The sequence below is a fragment of the Amia ocellicauda genome, chromosome 2 (genome assembly GCF_036373705.1).
Source record: "Amia ocellicauda isolate fAmiCal2 chromosome 2, fAmiCal2.hap1, whole genome shotgun sequence".
In the NCBI taxonomy this organism is placed as follows: Eukaryota; Metazoa; Chordata; class Actinopteri; order Amiiformes; family Amiidae; genus Amia; species Amia ocellicauda.
Window position 1 is genome coordinate 24,476,064 of NC_089851.1, and position 22,713 is coordinate 24,498,776.

General features: G+C 36.7%; 2 protein-coding genes across 3 annotated transcripts in view; one reads left to right on the forward strand and one right to left on the reverse strand.

The window, feature by feature from the left end:
• The window catches only part of LOC136712943 (myosin heavy chain, clone 203), a 63,424-nt gene extending 50,445 nt beyond the window's left edge, over positions 1 to 12,979 (reverse strand). The window contains exons 1-3 of the mRNA XM_066689780.1: positions 12,383 to 12,979; positions 10,839 to 10,988; positions 2,461 to 2,592 (exon numbers count right to left, since the gene is read on the reverse strand). Of these exons, the coding sequence (XP_066545877.1) occupies positions 2,461 to 2,592; positions 10,839 to 10,988; positions 12,383 to 12,661 (561 nt within the window). The 5' untranslated portion in view covers positions 12,662 to 12,979. The remainder of the gene's footprint in view (positions 1 to 2,460; positions 2,593 to 10,838; positions 10,989 to 12,382) is intronic.
• A 311-nt stretch (positions 12,980 to 13,290) lies between these two features.
• pex2 (peroxisomal biogenesis factor 2) lies at positions 13,291 to 22,248 on the forward strand. Of its 2 annotated transcripts, XM_066721663.1 has the most exons (3): positions 13,297 to 13,395; positions 14,643 to 14,744; positions 20,914 to 22,248. In XM_066721663.1, the coding sequence occupies exon 3, from the start codon at positions 20,940 to 20,942 to the stop codon at positions 21,849 to 21,851; it is 912 nt and encodes a 303-aa protein (XP_066577760.1). In that variant the 5' UTR covers positions 13,297 to 13,395; positions 14,643 to 14,744; positions 20,914 to 20,939; the 3' UTR covers positions 21,852 to 22,248. The 2 variants fall into 2 exon arrangements, with proteins under 2 accessions (XP_066577752.1, XP_066577760.1); XM_066721655.1 differs by lacking the exon at positions 14,643 to 14,744 and having other exon boundaries at positions 13,291 to 13,395.
• Positions 22,249 to 22,713: the final 465 nt, after the last annotated feature.

Below are 22,713 nucleotides of genomic sequence, written 5' to 3' on the forward strand. Positions count from 1 at the left end.
AGGTCTGAGTATTTCACAATCTGCTCAGTTACTGGGATTTTCACGCACAACCATTTCTAGGGTTTACAAAGAATGGTGTGAAAAGGGAAAAACATCCAGTATGCGGCAGTCCTGTGGGCGAAAATGCCTTGTTGATGCTAGAGGTCAGAGGAGAATGGGCCGACTGATTCAAGCTGATAGAAGAGCAACTTTGACTGAAATAACCACTCGTTACAACCGAGGTATGCAGCAAAGCATTTGTGAAGCCACAACACGTACAACCTTGAGGCAGATGGGCTACAACAGCAGAAGACCCCACCGGGTACCACTCATCTCCACTACAAATAGGAAAAAGAGGCTACAATTTGCACAAGCTCGCCAAAATTGGACAGTTGAAGACTGGAAAAATGTTGCCTGGTCTGATGAGTCTCGATTTCTGTTGAGACATTCAGATGGTAGAGTCAGAATTTGGCGTAAACAGAATGAGAACATGGATCCATCATGCCTTGTTACCACTGTGCAGGCTGGTGGTGGTGATGTAATGGTGTGGGGGATGTTTTCTTGGCACACTTTAGGCCCCTTAGTGCCAATTGGGCATCGTTTAAATGCCACGGCCTACCTGAGCATTGTTTCTGACCATGTCCATCCCTTTATGGCCACCATGTACCCATCCTCTGATGGCTACTTCCAGCAGGATAATGCACCATGTCACAAAGGTCGAATCATTTCAAATTGGTTTCTTGAACATGACAATGAGTTCACTGTACTAAACTGGCCCCCACAGTCACCAGATCTCAACCCAATAGAGCATCTTTGGGATGTGGTGGAACGGGAGCTTCGTGCCCTGGATGTGCATCCCACAAATCTCCATCAACTGCAAGATGCTATCCTATCAATATGGGCCAACATTTCTAAAGAATGCTTTCAGCACCTTATTGAATCAATGCCACGTAGAATTAAGGCAGTTCTGAAGGCGAAAGGGGGTCAAACACAGTATTAGTATGGTGTTCCTAATAATCCTTTAGGTGAGTGTATATATATATATACACACACACACATACATACATATCCCGAATATCTAAATCCTAATCAAATGTAAAATCTAATTCAGTTACATAGTATATTCTCAATATCAGTGGGGGTATAACTGTTCCAATTACGAATTGTATAATCCGTTATTTATATTGATTGTTGCTTTTCTGGTAGTAATGTAGTGTTATAAATCACCTGAATTATAATGAAGATGGGGCTATACACACTAAGGACGCTCCACAGATAAACTGTAAATATAGGCTAATTAGCCAGGTTATTTGAAATAAAAGAGAGAGAACATTAAATAATGTTGTCTGTTTCCTGCTAGGCTGTTCAGATTATATAAAATATACAAGAAATCATTAGGCAGTCGAGTTATACGTGATTAGTAAGCATTCATTTTAGTATTTGTAGTAGTAGTAGTAGTAATGATAATTATTATTATTGTGAGGTAAGACAATCTACCAAGTTTATATCACATATGATCCAAATATAAATCTTGGCTTCAAGTCATTTATGATTGAATTCCTTGATATTCTTTTGTTGACTGAGTTGAAAGGTGCTTCACATTTTTAGAAAACATGAATTCTGGTTGGAGAGTCATGGCAACTGTCCATGCCCTGTGTAGCTTGTCCCACTGCCCATGAGCTCCGCTATACCATGTTCACAGCTGTTCTTCACTCTTGGATTTCTTGATATTCCTAGACTTTGTTTTTCTATTCATAAGGCTTACGGAAGGGCTATCCATGAGTTTAGACCAAACCTATCATTTATAATTGTTGTAGACATTTGTGGTTAACCAAAGAAAGACATTGTTTGGTTCATTGGTTGGTTGCTTTTCATATGGCTGGTATTGCTGCTTTCTGTTTTAGCTAGACTGTCAAACTAAGTGACTATATGGCTATAAAAAACTCTGTTGAAGAAGTAACACAATGAACAGAACTAAGCAACTGTAAACTGTACTGTGGGTCAAAGACAACAGAGCAATTCTAATTAAATGAAAGCTTGTTAAGAATCAGGGAGTGTTCATTGGAGAGCTGTATACTGAGGGATTGAATACCACCGGGGTAAATCTTATCACCATGGCACAAAGACCTTTCCTGACCAGTGAGGTCAAATGGAAACTAACTGACCTGAACCAAGTCTTTTAAGGTTCAGTAGCTTGGCAGCATCTGCCGACTCATTTTGGAGGGTGGAAATAAGCAAATGGTGGGAAAATGATCAGTGGTCCTAGGTCATCAAAGGTTATGTTTAAGGTGAAACTGAAATAAAAAAAAATTAAAAATCACAGTAGAGGAAGAAAATGGGGTTTTACATATTAATAGGTAGTACACACTTTAAGACACATTAAGGCTTTTCACCAGAATATTACATTTCTCTGAATAGCCATTTAAACAAGGGAATTGAAAATATCTATCTATCTATCTATCTATTACAAAATCCACTTACATCCAGCTTCTGCAGTATCCGAGCCTGCTGAAGGGCTCCAACGAGAGAGGCAATGTCAATCTTCATGTCCAGATTTTCACTGCGCAGACATTCAGTTGCTCCTTCTAAGCATTCTTTCTTGTAGTTTACAACCTGTAAAGCACACATCATTTAGATCTGTTTTTGACAGGAAGCTCATTCTGTGCACATTTATACAAATTATGAGGTCACTGCAATATTCAAATGAGACATTACTGTTGTACAGAGAATGTAGTTAATGTTTGTCATTTCATAGTCTTTGGTCCTATACTATAGCAGGCATGTTGTCCAGAATATCAGTCTTGTATCCATATCTTTTCAAACTGTGTGTCACATTTGCATTGGGAACTACAACAACATGCTTGATGACCACGCTGGTGTACTAAATACATCAAATAAACCTTTTCAATCTCTCATAAATTTCAGAAAAAACAAAACGTATTTAACTAATTATAGGAGAAGTTACATGAAGCAGAGGGATGCGGAATAATAATTAGATTTTTTCCCTTAAGATTGTCCTACAAAATTATATGTACCTCTATTTTTAATCACTAATGTATTCTGGATAAAAATAGCAGTTCTTGACTAATTAAAATGAGGCTATTTGCGCTAGACAATAAAACAACAAGAAATAGTTTACATTTTGTCTTCATTTTTACAAAGAGCAGATCATGTTAAATAGCTCTGGAAAATGCCTAGATCACCAGCTTTAGCATTAAGGTTAACAAAGAAAAAACATTTAAGTGTCCTTAGACAGCTATTATAAAGCAAAAGACAGACGACATAAGAGTGCATTTATTTCAGAATCCTTTTGTGAAAAAATAATCAAAGGTATGCAGATGAGCTTTTATAGAACAACCATGTCTGCATGCTAGTTTCAGTCATGACAAATGCTGTAATTTAAGTGAATAATTTACATGGCTAAAGCAAATTACCACTGCACTGTTACATAGACAAGTCCTTACCATTTTTGTCCAGTTGGACTGCTCTGAGTAAGGCTCAGGCTGCAAGGGGAAAGGAAGTCTGACATGCTTTGAACCTAGCTTACATCCACAATTATTATAGTTGATAACAAGGAGTGAAAAGATGATACTAATAGATTATGAGAATGTTCCCCTTGTTTCCTCTTTTGTATTTCTATTTAGTGCTGCTTTGTTTAACATGGATTTCAAAATGTTCTTACACCACTTGAAGTGCAATCAACGAGCAACTTGCATGACAAACTGGGATATATCTGCACAAAAATCTAAATTCTGAATCATGCTACTGCATTGCAGAGCCAAACTGAGAGACCTGACACTTTATTCTGTTTTATATCAATAGATTACAAAAGAGGTTACCAACCCTGGGCCTGGAGATGCTATTTGATTCTTGATCTTTACTCCAGCTCTATTGATACCAACAAACCTGAACGATCACAACATGTTAAAGACTTGGGGTCGGTTGTATAAAACTATATTAGACTAGTCTAAACCATTAGACTAGTCTTAATTTGACAGATAGACAAGTCTAATGTAAGTTAGTCAGTTGCATAAAAATGTATTATAACCCCCCTCTCATTCCCTAAGGCACATCTAGTCCACAACCCAGCCTGAACCCTAACCCTAGCCAACATTAACATCTGAAACTAAGCCTATACAAAGCTACACAACATTTAGTTAACTAGAAATGCAATTCTAGCCTAAATGGAAGTCTAAGTTTACTGGGCACTCTAGACATAGTCTGAACCAAAAAGTACACCTAATTAATTCACTCAACACAATTTTCATTTCATTCAGCGATTTGCAATTAATTAGTCTAATGTCTACATAATATTCAGATTACTTTGTGTGAACTGTGAATTTTCTTGATTAGTTCAGGTCAGTTTTTCTGACTGAGAGGGGAATGTATACTCTATTAGGTGAGGTTAAATGCCGGTAAAATACTCAACTCATATTTTTCAAGTACTATGAAATACTGAAATTGGAAGATACTGCTTGATATTGCTAATGCTGTTGAAGTATAAATTCAATTTGTTTACATGGCTACTTGTTTAGCTAAGAGTTATTTTGCACCTGTATGGTAGTAACGACAGTGACTGCTTGTTAGTAAATTAGCAACCGACTTAATGCACTTTGTCGTTAGATTGACATGCAGTTTCTGTAAATCAGAAGCGGTTACATTGTAGGCTGTTATTATTTAGTTCCACTTCAACACTCTCCGTGACACCCATGGAGATCTCAGACCACCACTTCATCTCCTTCTCCCTTTCTCTTCCCTCCCTCCACCCCCCCACCCACTCCCTCTGTCACCTTCCACCATAATCATCGCTCCATCTCACCCCCCACCCTTGCCTCCATTGCTCTCACTCTCTTACCTTCCATTGACTGTTTATCACATCTATCTGTCAACTGCACTACCTCCTCTCTGTTCTCCTCCCTTGATTCTCTCTGTCCTCTCACATTTCGTCCTGTCCGTCCCTACCCTCCTCTGGGACTGTTCTCACCTGAATCTCCTCCTACCTCAACGACCGGACCTACCAAGTGACAAGGCGAGGTTCCTCACCCACCCCACAACCTCTCCTCACAGGCGTACCCCAAGACTCCATCCTGGGCCCGCTCCTGTTCTCTCTCTACACTCGCTCCCTGGGCCCCCTAAATGCATCCCATGGTTTCTCCTAGCACTTCTATGCAGATGATGCCCAGATCTTCCTGTCTTTTCCCTTTTCTGACCCTCTGATCCCCTCTCGCATCTCTTCCTGCTTGTCTGCTATCTCCGCCTGGATGCTCTCACACCACCTCTAGCTCAACCTCTCCAGATCGGACCTCCTCCTTTTTACACACTCTTCCTCACCTTCTGCTGATCTCTCCATCTCAATCCCGTTGGAATCCCCTTGGATACTTTCTCCCTCCTCTTCCGCTAAGAACCTAGGAGTCACCCTCGATCCTGCGCTCTCCTACACCCAGCACATCACCACACTGACACGCACCTGCAGATTGTTCCCAAATAAAATACGCCGAATCCGACCCTTCTTCACCGACTACTCAACTCAGCTGCTCATCCAGTCCCTGGTCCTCTCCCGCCTGGACTACTGCAACTCCCTCCTGGCCGGCCTGCCTGCATCCACTAACCGCCGCTCCAGCTCATCCAGAACTCTGCGGCTCGTCTGGTATTCTCTCTGCCCTGATTCACAAACGCTACTCCACTGGCTCCCGATACCGGCACGCATTCAGTTCAAGACACTGACCCTCACCTAACGCTGTCTCGATCACACTGCACCAAGTTACCTTCAGACACTCATCTCTACATCCCCTCCAGACCACTGTGCCAGAAGACTAACTCTGCCTCCTCTCCACTAGCCTTCCTCCAGAGCCGCTCCTTCTCATCCCTGGCGGAACAGTGGAACGACGTTCCCACTGAAGTCAAAACAGCAGAGTCCTTGACCTCCTTCTGGCACTTACTCAAGACACATCTTCTCAGACAATACTTGTAATTTTAGTCCTTTACTATCCTGTAGGATAGCACTTAACAAGGTTTTAACATGCTTCTTGCGTTACTTGTATATTTTGATTTCCCCTTTGCTCCCTTTCCCGTAGCCCTTGACTGTGACCTAACATCTTGTCTGCACTTAGCTTTTACTATCCAGGATGTAAGACCTCATTTATTGTATTCACTTGTGTAAATTTGAATTTGTAAAATGTATTATGCTTTCAATTGCTTTGTATCTGAATTTGTAATGTTTGATGTCTTGTACTGAACTGTATTTTTGCACTTTGTATTGCGCTTATGTTTTGAAAGTCGCCCTGGATAAGGGCGTCTGCCAAGAAATAAATAATAACTTAAATCCATCTACCATAGCAATGCTGAATATGAGCACTTTGGCCACAGACATCTTCTGTAATTATTATTTCATTTTTTTCTTATGAGATGCCCTTATCCTGGGCAACAAAATATAAATGCATAATCAATCAATATATTTATATTATTTTAATTTGAATTCTGTATTCTCATCCTCTGTTGTTACCAATAGTATAGTAGACATTGGTATCTTGAATTCCATTGTTATTTTCCTGAGTGCTTTTATCTAAGGAAATCCCCCCAAAAATTATTTTTCTCACTCAGTATTTATTTTGCTTTTCCACTGTGAAAGATTACTGCACATTTTATGATTTCATTAATTGTTACAGTAGCTGTTAATCCTTTGAATGTATTGCATTTCCAATAATAGTCATCAAAAACAATGTTTACAGCAGTCAGGGGGAAAATATGTAATATGTTTCTGAAGTGGGCAAATACAATTCCAGACTCCAATTTAATTCTAGTAATTCCAGCATAGCACCATAGGACACAAACAAGCTTGCCTCAGTGATAGATTAATTAAAATGAAGCGCACTAAGCAATTAGCTGTTAGGTATGATAATAATGTACTGCTGCTTATCTTCTGCTATTAAACCCCTTGCCATTTTCTTGTTTTCTAAATATTTCTTGAGGTTGTATATTTCTTGAGGCCAATATTTCTCTAATTTGCAAAGACATATAAATTACCTCAATTATACATTAAATGTGCTTTTAAGTGTGCAATCCTAATGTTATGTAAACAGAAAAGGATGCAAACCTACACTCACCTAAAGGATTATTAGGAACACCATACTAATACTGTGTTTGACCCCCTTTCGCCTTCAGAACTGCCTTAATTCTACGTGGCATTGATTCAACAAGGTGCTGAAAGCATTCTTTAGAAATGTTGGCCCATATTGATAAGATAGCATCTTGCAGTTGATGGAGATTTGTGGGATGCACATCCAGGGCACGAAGCTCCCGTTCCACCACATCCCAAAGATGCTCTATTGGGTTGAGATCTGGTGACTGTGGGGGCCAGTTTAGTACAGTGAACTCATTGTCATGTTCAAGAAACCAATTTGAAATGATTCGACCTTTGTGACATGGTGCATTATCCTGCTGGAAGTAGCCATCAGAGGATGGGTACATGGTGGTCATAAAGGGATGGACATGGTCAGAAACAATGCTCAGGTAGGCTGTGGCATTTAAACGATGCCCAATTGGCACTAAGGGGCCTAAAGTGTGCCAAGAAAACATCCCCCACACCATTACACCACCACCACCAGCCTGCACAGTGGTAACAAGGCATGATGGATCCATGTTCTCATTCTGTTTACGCCAAATTCTGACTCTACCATCTGAATGTCTCAACAGAAATCGAGACTCATCAGACCAGGCAACATTTTTCCAGTCTTCAACAGTCCAATTTTGGTGAGCTTGTGCAAATTGTAGCCTCTTTTTCCAATTTGTAGTGGAGATGAGTGGTACCCGGTGGGGTCTTCTGCTGTTGTAGCCCATCCGCCTCAAGGTTGTACGTGTTGTGGCTTCACAAATGCTTTGCTGCATACCTCGGTTGTAACGAGTGGTTATTTCAGTCAAAGTTGCTCTTCTATCAGCTTGAATCAGTCGGCCCATTCTCCTCTGACCTCTAGCATCAACAAGGCATTTTCGCCCACAGGACTGCCGCATACTGGATGTTTTTCCCTTTTCACACCATTCTTTGTAAACCCTAGAAATGGTTCTGCGTGAAAATCCCAGTAACTGAGCAGATTGTGAAATACTCAGACCGGCCTGTCTGGCACCAACAACCATGCCACGCTCAAAATTGCTTAAATCACCTTTCTTTCCCATTCAGACATTCAGTTTGGAGTTCAGGAGATTGTCTTGACCAGGACCACACCCCTAAATGCATTGAAGCAACTGCCATGTGATTGGTTGGTTAGATAATTGCATTAATGAGAAATTGAACAGGTGTTCCTAATAATCCTTTAGGTGAGTGTATTTCCTGTATGTGATATTTATGTTTTAGAATTGTATGAATACAAAGGAAGCACTACACAATGCAGCCAACTGTATTAACAAACAATCTTCAGATTTATTAGCATATGCCTTGGTCCCTGTCTGTTGAAACACTTCATAAGAGCCTTGACTAGACTATTGCTACTCTCCTAAATTCAAAAACTTAGATTCCGGTCATTGAATTGCACTACCTATTATATTGAGTTACTTAATGCAGCTCTCTATCAGAGCTGTACAGCATTCCCTACCCATAAGTGCCAGCAATGCTATTATTCTACCCCAAACCATGTTTGTGTAATTCTTCAACATCAATAACCTGGGACAGTGCTGAATTATTTAATGTGGTGATTAATCAATTATTAAAAATGTCTGTCAGCACACCCACAGAAACAACACTGCTTCTCTACAGTTAAAATACTAAGCCAAACATAAGGTAAGGAATGTATTAAATGTTGAACACATACACATTTATGGTCAACAGCTGGCTTCATAAATCTATTTTAGAGAATGGGTGTGAAAATGTGTAATTATCAAAATACATGTATAGCTTTATAAGAGTTGTTTAATATAGTTTTCTTAATATAAGTAAGAACAGTATGTCCAAAAATATCAAATATATAACTTTAAAACTTTTCAAGGTTGAAAATATTACAGTATATTGTATGTATACTTGATTCAGATATCAAAATAAACAAATATGTCTTAGTCCTTTTTGCTTTTGATAGAATGTATATTCATAAAACCATAACCTGGTCTTCTGAGTAAGTAATCATTGCAGCTGCCTTATATACTTCTACATCTGGTGTACAAGTAGGCCTACTGATTTTAAATCGCCAGGTCACAATCATGGGTAAAACATGTTAACAACTTATAATTTACTGTTGTCTGCATTGTAAGTCTCTGAAAACTCCTATACATAGTATTAATGGAACTTAATAATGCTCAGAGATGATGGTGTGAATTACCTGTACAGGCAGGGGACACTGACAAGAGGAAAGTGTCAACTTAAAAGTTATACAGTTTTTAATGATCATATCTCAGTGAAGGCAAAGCACTTAATATTAAAAACAGATGTCAAAGAGAAATGTGGCTGAACTGTCCCACTAAATAATGCATTGAAAAAAAAAATATCAAGCATGTTGTGAATGCTTAATTCTGAGGAGCAGTTGCAACTCTTATTTAATTTAAGCTAAAACTGAACTTCAAAAGTAATGTGTGATCTAACTGTCATTATTTTTATCAAAATGAAAGCACTCCACAGGGTAGCAGAGTATGTGCTTATTTCAATTTTGTCATATAATCAATGTCTACATTTTTCCAAATAAACAGATTGTTTTTTTTTTACTGTCCAAGAAGTAGAAACCTATTTGAATGTCTGTCCCTGCCTTTTAGAAAAAAACTCATTGAGCAAACTGATACCAATCCTATGTTGCATTCAATGTTCTGTATTTTTCCCCAAGCTAGATTCTATTAAAGATGCACTGGAGCTAAGGGCCATGGATAACTGGAAAGAGACATAACTTAACATTTATAGCTTTACCCAAGTAAAATGACATGTGATGCATCTACCTGTTAGATATCACAGGTGTGGTATCAATAAACCATAGATAGTATTTATTGAACTACTTACAAACAAACAAAACACAGCTATCTTAAATTCACATACATATAACACATATTTGGTTGAAGATAAGATATAGACTTGCTGAATATTCTTAAATGGTCCAAAATGTTTTAAACATTTAGTAAGAAATGTCTATATAATTAAAGAATTTCTACATTGTCTCAAAAAACACTTTTTAGAGGATAACATAATAAGATTACACAGCCTACAGTCATTATATTTGTTGGTCATATTGACTTTCTTACATAAAAAAGAATATAAATAAAAGGTTGCATTTTAAAGAATGAAAAATAAGTTATTGCAGACTGTAATGCCATTTTAGTCACCATAGGTCAAAGCACAGGCAACACAACTGTCTAACAGTAAAAATCTTAATTAACTGTGGAAGCAAAAGATGCATTAGGCTTTAACAACAGCAGAATGGAAAGAAGGAAGAGCACAGAGTTGTACAACAAGAATGTGAGCGATTTGAATTTGAAAAAATAGAAAGTATGGAACAATACAATTAAGTTACATGAAGATTACAAAAAGGAAGACAAACAACAGGAAAGTATGAGTCACAATAATTGATATACTTCACTATGAGAACATTTGCAATTCTCACTATCACACATAAAGTTCAAATCACAGGCATTCTATCATTTTTCTTATAGTCAATTGAAATGGGTGAGTACCTAAGTTTTTAAACAATGGTGAAGAATACTTTAAAATGGCCTTTGTAATGCTTGGTATGAACTGTGCTTTACACATTCAAGACTGTTGCAAAGTTTCTTTGGAGAAGGGGAAATTGTTCTTTATTTCACAAATAGTATTTACCATCTATTTGAATCCATTGAATACAGGAAGTGAGAAAACAGAAACAATGAAACAATAACATATATACATTGTAAACACTTACATTAAGGAACTGGTCTGCCTGTAGCTTTTTAGCTTCCATAAGGTAAACTTTTTGGTTTGCTTCTTTTTCAAGGTCCTCCACAGTCTGAACCAATACTTCATTTTGGTCACTAAGATCATTCACATAGGAATGAAGGATCCTTACTTTCATCTGTTAAAAAAAAAAATAAAAAAAATAAAAAAGTTGAATATATATTATCTACAAACGTAATAAAATCATTAAAAGAATAAATAAAATAATTAATCCATGACTGCTTTTCTCATGTTTACCTCAACTGTCAAGTCAAGAATTAAGATAAATATTCATTTTATACTTGTTATGGATCTTTCTACATGTTTCTGTAGTTTGAATTAGCTAGCATTTTGACTATATTTTACTTGACTATGTTGTACAAGGTACAGTACTTCCTATACCACCATGAACTGAAGGCAAAGTTTGAGATTTTAAGAGTCCAGTTATTCTTCATATGATAACCTGAGGCATTAAATATTGTGCAATGGTTGTTTAAATTCTGTTACATTTGTGTTTAAATGATATTTGTCATTTAAGATGGAAGCATGAGGTCACTTAGTAACACAAATTAATCTACACACATCTAATGAGTATTGTAATGGGACCACAACAATGGGTAACTTCTAGATGGAAAGAGGTTATTTATTCACAAAACTAAATCATTTTGTAGAGGTCACAGACAAAAAGGCTGTGCTGACTATGTCTTCATCTTAAAATGTCTGGCTTGAACATCTGTAAAACAAACAAACTGTTATGACAAATGGTGCATGCTAAATGTAATGTAGGTCTCAACATCAATCATTTACAGCAGTATTGATAACTGAAAACTGTATCTTAACAAGTATGTTGCAGTCCCACTCAAATTAACTGTAATCTTTAGATGAATTTCATCTGTCAGGAAATTAACAGGCGGCAGTGTGGAACTTTTAATTACATGCATTACAGCAGACTGTAAGACATCAAAGAGAGCTGATACTGGAGACTTTTCTACTTTAACTTTAGTACAACTCACTTGTGTCTTTTGCATTTCTACGAATATAGCTTATATGTATGTGCCACTCAGTATGAAGATACAATAGGGTGAAGTATCGTTCTCTAGTCTACAGGTAATTATTTGATAAGACTCTTAAACCAACTGTAACTAGAGGGAGCAATCTTGAGCTGTCACTATGCCAGAAATTACAGTTGACTTGCTTGCTGTTGGAAATGCTTTAACAACAGCAATTGTGTGAGGAGATGGTAGAGATGCATGGACTAATTGAAGCAGATTACATGGATTATAGTAATGGGAGGCGTAGTTGCTACAAGAATATAGATGTAGTCCCTCACATCACATGCTTTTGCATGTCAAATGGGGCTGAACATTAAACCACCTCTTTTTTTTTTTAAGCAAAACGACAGCAGCATGTGTAGGTGTGGGTAGGAGATGTAGGTTTCTTACAATGATGATGATGATCTCATGAAGATTATTGAGCTCTAACAATTGTATATATGTTAGCACAGGTATGATGCATTCAAAGGCTCAAACCTACCCGTAAAATGTCTTCAGGATTTCCATCTCTGCTTTCGAGCTCCAAACGCCTCAGTTTCTGCTCATAAAGCCCCTTGAACTCATGCAACAGGAGTTTCATGTTCTGGGTTACTGGCCCATGCAAACTGGTGTCTCCACCTCCAGCTAGAGCTGACGATGTGTTTCTACAATCAGCATCTAAACAAGCTTGAAAATCGACATGGTCCACCCTACAGTCCGGCCACTGCGAGTGATCCTGTTTGTCCCTAGGACCAGTACTGCTGCTACCTCTGCATGCCATGCTGCTGGAGAACAGAGCAGAATAATGCAGACGAGTTGAATATTCGTAATTAACACGTGTATTGTTTAATTAAACATTAAACAACGCCTACTCTTCGCTAATGGCACTCAACGTTGTTGTACATGTGTGCATTGATATTAACAACTAGTAACTTCAGTATGAAAAAATAATCTGCTCTTTCGTTTGTAGATTTCAGATATATCATTCTGGTTTACATAGTTCACTAAAATCGTTTAAGGCATTTTAAAACTAACCTCAATCTTTATAACCTGCCTTTCCCAAATACTCACAACCAACCTGTAATGTTACTGTCCACAAACCGTAGATTTTGTCTCAATCTAACGTGCTGTGCTTAAGCCCGCCCACTATCAAAGATTATACTGGATAATGTATTTCGATCTGCCCCCAATACTTCGATATGATTGGTTTACGCTCCAAAATAAAGGACGATATCAAGTTTGTTTGAGGTGCAGTAAACAATTCCGAGTCTCCGCCCATTTTCGCCTGCCGCTGATATTTTCATCTTTGCCTCGCTTTGACAAGCCTCTCTGTCTTTACAGCTGATTGGTTCAAGCGGCTCGACGTTTCCATGTCAAACATTTTCCCATTGGCTGTGCCGTTGCTAAGGGGCGGTTCGGAGAAACGGATCCCGGAAGTGTTGTTTGGTTCCTGTGTGAAAAGGGAGGACAAAGTTTAACCAGGAGCTGTCAGCAAGTAGAGAAACTAAACAATGGGTAAATATTGAATGTATTTTTATATATAGTTTAAGATTTATCCACCAAACAAGCATCAGTCATTTTTAAATATGTATAGAATAGCTATATGATCTTAGGGTGGCATTCCCATTTGACGCTAGACTTGTACTGTATAGCAAGTCAAATTAAAAATGATTTGTGAGCCCTGCACACATAATTAAGAAAATTAAAACGTTTGAGTGTGGACGATGAGGTCGTGAAGTTAGGGTATGATCTCAGTTCAGGTCAAAAGGTTGTGTATAGATTTCTACAGTTGTCGCATTAAAATGGATTGGACTTTACCATTCATTTTCACACACGAAACTCAAGAATACTGACGATTTCATGATTTATAGATCTTGTAATATATCATCGCAGCTACTAAAAGCATTGGCCTTGCATTTCAAATTAAGCTCAAGTTTTATTAATCTTCACTTCCACAGACATGCATTTATTTTTATTATTTTTTTTGTCTAAACTGAACTATCACTTATAAGATAGGCTTGCAACATGAGAAAGAAAATTGGAAGTTCTCTTTGCAGGCCTCGGGGAAAAATGTTTATTTCATTTTCTATCTACCACACAATCTGAAATGTCTGTCTCAAAGCCAATTTTACAGTCATATCTAATATTGTTGCCAAAAAGTTTCCTTTTTGTGTTTGTGTTTGTGTAATTCAGTGCAATACCTCTTCAGAAGACCAAATTTTGTATGAATGTATGCACAAAATAAATTATTCTGCATTGGGAGATGATACTGATAATTACTTATTCATCTTCATAGTATTGCGTCTTAATAGCAAGCACAATTTACATACATTTTCCTTGTGCTTTAAGTTGTTAACACACACACACAATAAATGTGTAACAGTTTAAATTTAAACTTGCTGAATTCACTTGATAACTGTTAATTTGAAATGTTGTATAGTGCATGTATCTCTGGAAGACTGCAATTGCTGACACAAATATATCAGTCTTTCAATTTAAAAGTAAAATTTGTAATTGTATAGCTTATGGAACTATACTTTGCAAAGAGAATATTCTATATAGTTTTTTGTGTTAGTTATGCAGAACAGTAATGCTAATATTTGCCAGGTTTTCTTGGGGACAGTGTTCTGCATTGTGATTGGATGCAGAATCCCATATTCCTCTAGAATGAGAAGTACTAAAATACAAGTACCAGTTATAACCCTCCACCTCATTAGTAACGATATATTATTCTAAACTGTAGTCTGTCACTCTCTCAACAGAACTAGGTCAATTATGCAGAAGGAGATAACATGTTTTAAGCTATCATTAAAACCTCTAAATACTGACAAATCGATGAAAACTGAAGAACTGCATTGTGTACTGTAAGTAAACTTATGAGTAAAAGCATTTGTTTTAATATTTTCATATTTCCATCTTTCAGCTAATGTTGTTTCTTTTCATTTCAAAAGTTTTAGTTTCTTTAGTCTTTTTTTATGTAGAAGAAAATGATATCTGTTTACTCAGACTTCAGTACCAAAGCTTTAACATTCATCTGTTAAATCCATATTTTACACAAATAATAAATAAAAAGCAGGGTTCTCATATTGTTCAGTGGTTTCACCACATTTACCTTGAAGAACATTTATAGTTAAATGGAAATAGCCTAAGCGTTACATTTGGAGAATATTTTGATATTTAATATCACAGCTGCCAGTTAGATGGACTCTTTCATTTACCTGAAAGCATTATAATATTGACATAAGAAGCAAATACTATTGATTTACTAAGAGTAGCACCTTCAAGCAGAGCTACTGCAGTCTTGTGTGGCTATATCAGATGAGTACAGTAGAGACCACTTTGTTGTATGTATTTAGTTTTTCAGTGTAAAACCCATCCTCTCTTATAAATAAAAATAAATTAAGCCCCCAGTAAGTTTTATGCTTGGAATTACCCATATTCTGTTGATTTTGTGTGAATTACTTAATAAGAAATTATTTATCTAATTCTTTACTGGCAAACATCTAAATCTACAAAACGACAATGTACAGAGGTTAATTTAACTTATTTAATCTGACTTCACTGTTTTCTCATTTATTAGCTATTCGTCCTGGCGTTTTGGTGTTCTCTTTAAGTCACCATAAATTTTTCATGAGTTTTTAAGCTGTTTTCCTCAGAACCTTTATACTTATTACTTATACAGGTTTTGCATCTTCCACCTTCATACTTACAGAATCAATTAATTCTTTTAAATAATTTACATTCAGAGCAAACTAGATTAAGTAAAGCACATATCTTTGTGTCAGCCCCATTTTCAGAGATGTTTCTCAGACATTAAGTTACCCCTGACCCTCTAGCTTTCAGAATTCTTTGGCGATTAGGGAAATTGTGTTGCGTTTGATATAGCATTAGTGTAACAGTAAAGGCATAGTACCCCAATGCATTTACACTTACATGAATGTTTTATGAAACAGACCCATAATAATTAGTCTGGTCACTGAGTGGACAGTTTTAGTATCTTCATAACTTGTTTTCTAGATGAGATCATGCTGAAAGCATCAAAACTGGAATTTAAAATTTATATTCTCATTATTTTCAAACACAAGAGCAGTAGAATGTTTCTAACACTCCAGTTACACAGGCTCCTTTAAGTGTATGTGTGCATTTATGAATATACTGTTGTAGCTGAAAATGTTTGCATCCTTTATCTGAAACAATGTTATTCAGTGCTTGATTTTAATGCTTATATAATCCATAGGCAACTGCTACCACATTTTACTGCATGTTATGCTTATATATTCTTTCCAATCCTACCCCCCCACCCCCCACCCCAAAGTCAGTATTTTGTGGATTGTCCTTTGGCTTTCAAAATTTTGACAATGCACTTCCTGTAGCCTTTCAATACATTCAGGCTTTTCTCAGGAGGGATTTGTGCCCACTCCTCCATACGAAACCTCCTGTGCTTTTGAACAGATCTTTTTAGTTTACAACAAATGTCCTATTGAATTGAGCTCTGGAAATGAACGTGTTTTATTAAAATACAGAATTAATTGAGAAAATGTAACTTTCAGTTTACTGTTAAACATTATTTTGATATTAAATGTCAATTGATGTGTGAAGATAGCAACTCAATAATATGATAGACTGTCAATAGGATGCTTTGTGTAAAAAAAATTGAGTCTCTTTGTTTTTTATTAAGCTAACTAAACTCACTTGTGCTTAATCAAGAGCTCAATTAACGTTAAAGAGTGCATGCAGATCCTGAAGAGTAGGTTAAAGCTGCTCTAAGTGGATCTATTTTAGGAATTGTTGACAAGTGCATCTTCTAATACTGTGTCAGATGGCTAGAAAAGTAAGCCTGAGTTCCTAAAACCTAGTATGATACAAAGCAGTGGTAAAATATGAGTTGGGTAAGGCTTTTTTAGGCTACACTTTGCTTTATGCAAGGCAGCAGTATACATAGTCGACATGTTGTGTGAATGAGATCAACAGTCCTGGCAGCCCATTCCTGGCATAGAGTGTGTATATGGGAGTCCCTGGAGGTGGGCATACTGGGACAGTTTGGTAGAGGTCAGTTGAGGATAGCGCACACATGCCTGATGGGGTGGATGTTTGATCTTTGGCCAGGCCTTGGCAGCATTGTGAAGCCCTGACTCTTATGTTTTCCAGGATAAGCAGGTGTTCTACATTGATATTGCTATTTTCTAAAATCAAATTTGTCTAGAGAAAATAATAACCGTAGCAAAAGATTTTTTGGCACTGTACATTTATTTTTATTTTCTCATTTTTGTGGTTTTATTACACTTAAAATAGAAATGGGGAAAGCTAAAGAATAATATTGGAAGGAGCCCAAATAGTTACAAATATAATGATTTAATTGAATAAATACATGTTTGTTGCTTTTTCTATCCCAAAAAATGTGTTGCTTTGGTAGGCTTTACATAACATTCATTCAGCTAATCCATAGAGAAAGGATTGAATTGGCAATTTACATCTGTACATTTCCCTGGGAGGATGCCTGAAGTCTGCCCTAAAGGGACCACCCTCCGAGTTAACTGAGGGAGCTTCATATATATTCTTTGCCCATCACCTAAGTTACACTTACTTCCTTTAACTTTGTAATACTGAAAAGTAGGAAGTAGTAGCCTTGAAAATACATCAGGTTTATCCAGGAAATCATCTCTGGAAGGCGCTGAATTATTGTACCACTGTGAGAGCTAAGTACTGTCTTTGTCTACTAGGCCTGTGTCTTACAAATAAATAAATTAATCATCTAACACTGTTATGAAACTAAATGTTTAAAAATATCCTTACATAAATCATAGGGCTGATACCTAGAAAAGACTGTAGTTCCATTAAGTGACAGACAGGAAGATAAAAGTCTTTAATTACTAAACTATTTCCCATTCCTTCACATACCTTGTCTAAGGGCTCCCTTTGATTGATTACATTTTATCTTGCATCTACATGTGCTATTAGAAATTATTTTTGATTTGAGGTGCACCTAAAATAATAGACATGATTTCAAGCTTTCCTAAGAACTCAAGTAAAGGAGAATTATCTCGTTGTGGGTTGCTTATGTGTATATGTCTTTTCCCAGTTGCTGATAAATACCCTTTCTGTTTCTTGGAGGGCTGCTCATTATGTAGTAGAAAACATCTAGTCAGAGTTGACTGCCTGTAAGCCAAGGTCCTGCCTTCTCTGTTGATATTGAGGATCCCAGTGCAGTCTTCCAAAGGAGCAGGGGTGCTAACTCTGGTGTCATAGATAAATCCAAGGTCAATCTAACCTACCCTCCCTAAATCCCCTGTTTTCCCAATGTTTTGCACATAGGGCTTCTAATTCCCTGTCCTATTTCTCTTTTGGGCCGTTCCCAAGGTCAGGCCATTTTTGTGGTGACCTACTGTACAATTGCTGCCTTGTTTTACCCTAGAGGGAGCTACTTTTCACTGGATGATAGGTTATTTGCTGTTATGTAGCCAGTCATTTTATGATGCAACAATGGTTGAAGACACTGTATTGTTTTACGCCTGTAAATCTTTAAGTAACTGAACCTGTAAACCTGTAACTTTGGTAATTTACTGTTTAAACCAGTAAAATAAAACTTAAATAATTATTAATATCTTATCAGAAATATTTCAAGTAATATTTGAATCAATTATATAATTTTAAGTGCTTATCACATAGATTAAATTAAAGTGTAACAAGAAACAAGTAAAAAATGTTAATAAAATATTAGCTTCTGCATCTTTACCTGGGTTCTTCTGCTTTGCAGAGGAGAATGTGTCTTTATTTCTATGAGATCTTGCATAAATGTGCATACATATTCCTTCTTTAACTGTCTTTAACATGCAGGATGATAAAATATAATAGCATTTATAAGGGATCACAGTTGCAGAGTGCACAAATTGGCTGCATGTCAGTTTTTACTTTTTAAATTGTGTGTTTGTGTATAATATATATATATATATATATATATATATATATATATATATATATATATAATATACATATACTAAAATAACAGTAATGTATGGAGAATAAAAAAAAAATAGGAATTCAGCTATTTGTACTATGTTGTGTAAGTTTGGATTTATTGTATATAGACCTCAGTCACTTTTGATCAGAAGGAAAATACTCAGGCTCAGTCTAGTTCATGTTAATACCAAAGTTGACTGCTTTCAGAGCTCAGTGTTGAAGGCTTTTGTCATTTGGGATAGGATGTGCATTGTAGTTCTTGTAGTTTGAGGCTGATCATTTCTAAATAATTGGCTACATGGGCAGTCTACTTCCAGGGAAGATAATACACAAAATAAGCTGATAAGATTAAACCAGAAAGCTGACACTAACTAATTAAGCACATGCAGCATCTAACAGAACATTCAGCATTAAAAACAAAACATCATTAGGTAGTCTAAGATTAGTGCTAATCATGGTCATTTAAACCAACTGATATTGTATTATGTATTGAAGCAGGTAAATCTGCTTAAACAAACTGGCTGAATCACTTAACTTGATAAAGGTGATGAATAGCCTAAGTATAACTTTGGTTCATCAAACCCAAAAGGAAAAACCAGGAAAAAAGCATTTCTTAGAGCTCTGATTCCCAATCACTCTCTCCTAGGCAATGATTTTCTGCACTTTCCTTGAACTATATGTAGGGCAGGTCTTTTGTTTACTATAGCAGTAAATATAGCCACTGACTGCATGTTTTGATGATTACTTAAGAATCATAGATTTCCAGTTCCTGTAGTTAAAGCCTTGTAAATTTAAATGCTTAATTTTTATAGGCAGTGTGCATTGACAAAAGTGTCTAGTTGTAATATATCTCACAGTACTGTGAGTCTCAAGAAGCATGTCAATAGTAATCCTGGTATTGATAGCAGCCCTGTAGGAGATGTTACTTGCCCTAGCTAACATCCATGTGGTCCTCTAAATCATAATTACATTAATATTGACAAGCCCTTGACAATAGCCACATTACTATTGATAGGTTTCTGTCAATAATATGTTCCCAAATAAAATATATTAATTCATAACTTGTAAACTGCTCAATAAAAGCATTGAAAAGAATATCAAGAGTTTGTATCCCTAGAGTAGAGTGAACCAATAATTTGTCTCTGTTACAGTACCTAGTAGAGTACCACTTTGTGCTGCAGTATTTCAGTACATACTATGAAACAATTGGAGATTGCCTGACAATATATTTAAAACGTATAATACAAATTAAAATCTGCCTTTTCTCTTATTTTATTTTTCTGAAGCAGATTCAATTAAAACGTCTCCTGCAGGAATTTTAACAAATTGATTGTCTTTTTTTTGTTATTACTCAAAATGTGATCATTTACCTTATTCATTAGTTGCTTACAAAACATTTGGTTGTGTACATCACTTGCATGTGTAGGGTATCTGTAATCGTATTTAATATTAATTTACTTTGACATTAATTTAATTTAAATGTATGGAAAATTGTGTTTTCATAAGCCTATAGGCATTTGTTTTTCGTGCTATTAATGCTCAACGTCGTAAATAATTTCAGATTTAATCTAATCTATTTCTTCATACTGTTTTGTTTTTTCTTTATTTTAAACTTTGTGTTGTTTTCAGTTTTAATTACAATGTTATACAACGTAACATTGTTATGAACTGCAGTCTATATATTAGCCTGGGAGATCTCTCAAGTATTGAAAATGTTTTTGTGTAATTAAATTGGGCATTTTAATTAGTTAATAAAAAAAATCCCTTTCTGAAATAAGAAAAACAGTAGGCAGTGGATATTTATAACAGGACATCAGAGTCCTGAAAGCTCGTAAAGGCTGTCAAAGGAAAGTAGTTCCACATGGCGGATGTTTACTGTATTGCTAAGCCTGTGCTGTTTGGATAATCTTCTGTGATGTGATTTGTCCACACTCTGAACCTCAAGAGGGAACAGTATAAGACCTCCTGTGCTAGTGCACAGCAGAGCTAAAAGGGAATTTCTTACGGGTTTTACATGTGAAAAGCGATTTAAACTTAAATGTAAAATGCATAACCGTTTTCTTTTTATGCTTGTAGATGACACTGGAGGAGACCAGCGTTTCATGGAAGACAGTTCAAGCACTTTAACTCCAGTCCTCAGAATAAGTCAGCTTGATGCTTTTGAGTTGGATACAGCTTTAGAACAGCTTGTTTGGTCACAGTTCACCCAGTGTTTTCAGCATTTTAAACCTGGACATTTAACCCCTTTTGAACCAGAGCTAAAAGCATTTCTTCAGCTGCTTCTGTGGAGATTCACCATCTATTCCCAGAGTGCCACAGTTGGGCAAGCTCTACTCAACATCAGATATAAAAATGATCTCTCCCAGGCTCAGAAGTATCAGCCAATGAGTCGACAGCAGAAACTGAGATATGCAGTCTTTAACATTGGAGAAAAGTGGCTTCAGGAGAGATCTCACAGCCTGTTCCTCAGTTGTCCTACAGAATCTGTTATTCACAAAGCCAGGCACTTATTTACCTTTCTGAATGGATTCATGAAAGTTGCAAGTCTACTGAACTTCCTCGTCTTTCTTCAAAAAGGAAGATTCCCCACCTTGACAGAACGATTTCTAGGAGTGCGAGCTGTTTTCAGTAGACCTCAAAGTGTCCGTGAAGTTGGGTTTGAGTACATGAACCGAGAGCTGTTATGGCATGGCTTTGCTGAGTTTCTTATTTTCCTTTTCCCTCTCATTAACACACGGAAGCTTAAATCAAGTATTTGCTCCCTGTTTTCACCTCTGGAAGGCTTAAGAGTCAGTGATGCCTCACAAGCTGCACATTGCAAAGAATGTGCACTTTGTGGTGAGTGGCCAACAATGCCACACACTATTGGCTGTAGTCATGTCTTCTGCTACTACTGTGTCAAAAGCAATGCCATTGCAGACATGTACCTGGCTTGTCCCAAATGTGGCATGGAGGTACAGAAAATCGAACCTGTGAAACTACATATTGAAATGACTGAATTTCATGAAAGATGATGGACCACCTGATATTTTAAGGAACTGAATATAGTGGACTGTTGGTTATATAACTGTATTTTTCAGCAGTGAGATTTACCAGTCTCATTAAAGATATGATTTGGAACTGTCACTCTTGCAGTTGCACCTTGGCCCCTTTTTATCAGGGTCTACACATACAGTGGAAGTTTTGAGGGAATGGGTTTGGGATTGAATCAATAAATGTTAAACAGATGGCCCTTACAGTGCTTTCAGCTCTTATGCACTACCCAGCAGATAAAAGGATCAGAACAGCAATTTGAGTATATTTTAACAAAGTTAGGGAACCCAAGAAAAGGACAGACATCAGGAACTGTATTATTCCTTCACTGCCTGTGATTTATTTTCAGCCAGATTAAAAGTGATAATGATTGTATGACACAGCTTCCATCGTCATCTTTTTCTTTAAATATATGTCCTTAAAATCATGAATTAAATGATGTTCCACATTAATAGTTGCAGAGGTCTTGCAGAATGCCACTTTCATGCATTTATTACTGTCAAATAATGTATCATACCCAGTAGTAATGCTGGGCTCAATTTTCTCACAATACAGTTGCTGTTGTAGTTATATTACACAATACATATCCATGCAAGATACAACCCCCAATGGGCAGTGTGGCTCTAGTGATGCACTGGTGAGGTACAGGATGAGCTAATCGTGAATTATATCACTCAGAAAACAGGTGTGTCAAAATTAATGAACATTAGTTTAAACCTGGGGTGCCCAAGACGTCGATCACGGCCGATCACAAACTAATTTCTAGTAGACTGCGTTAGAACTTCAAAAACACAATGTCAGAGCTAGAACACCAGCGCAAGGAAAGTGTGCAGCTTGACAGGG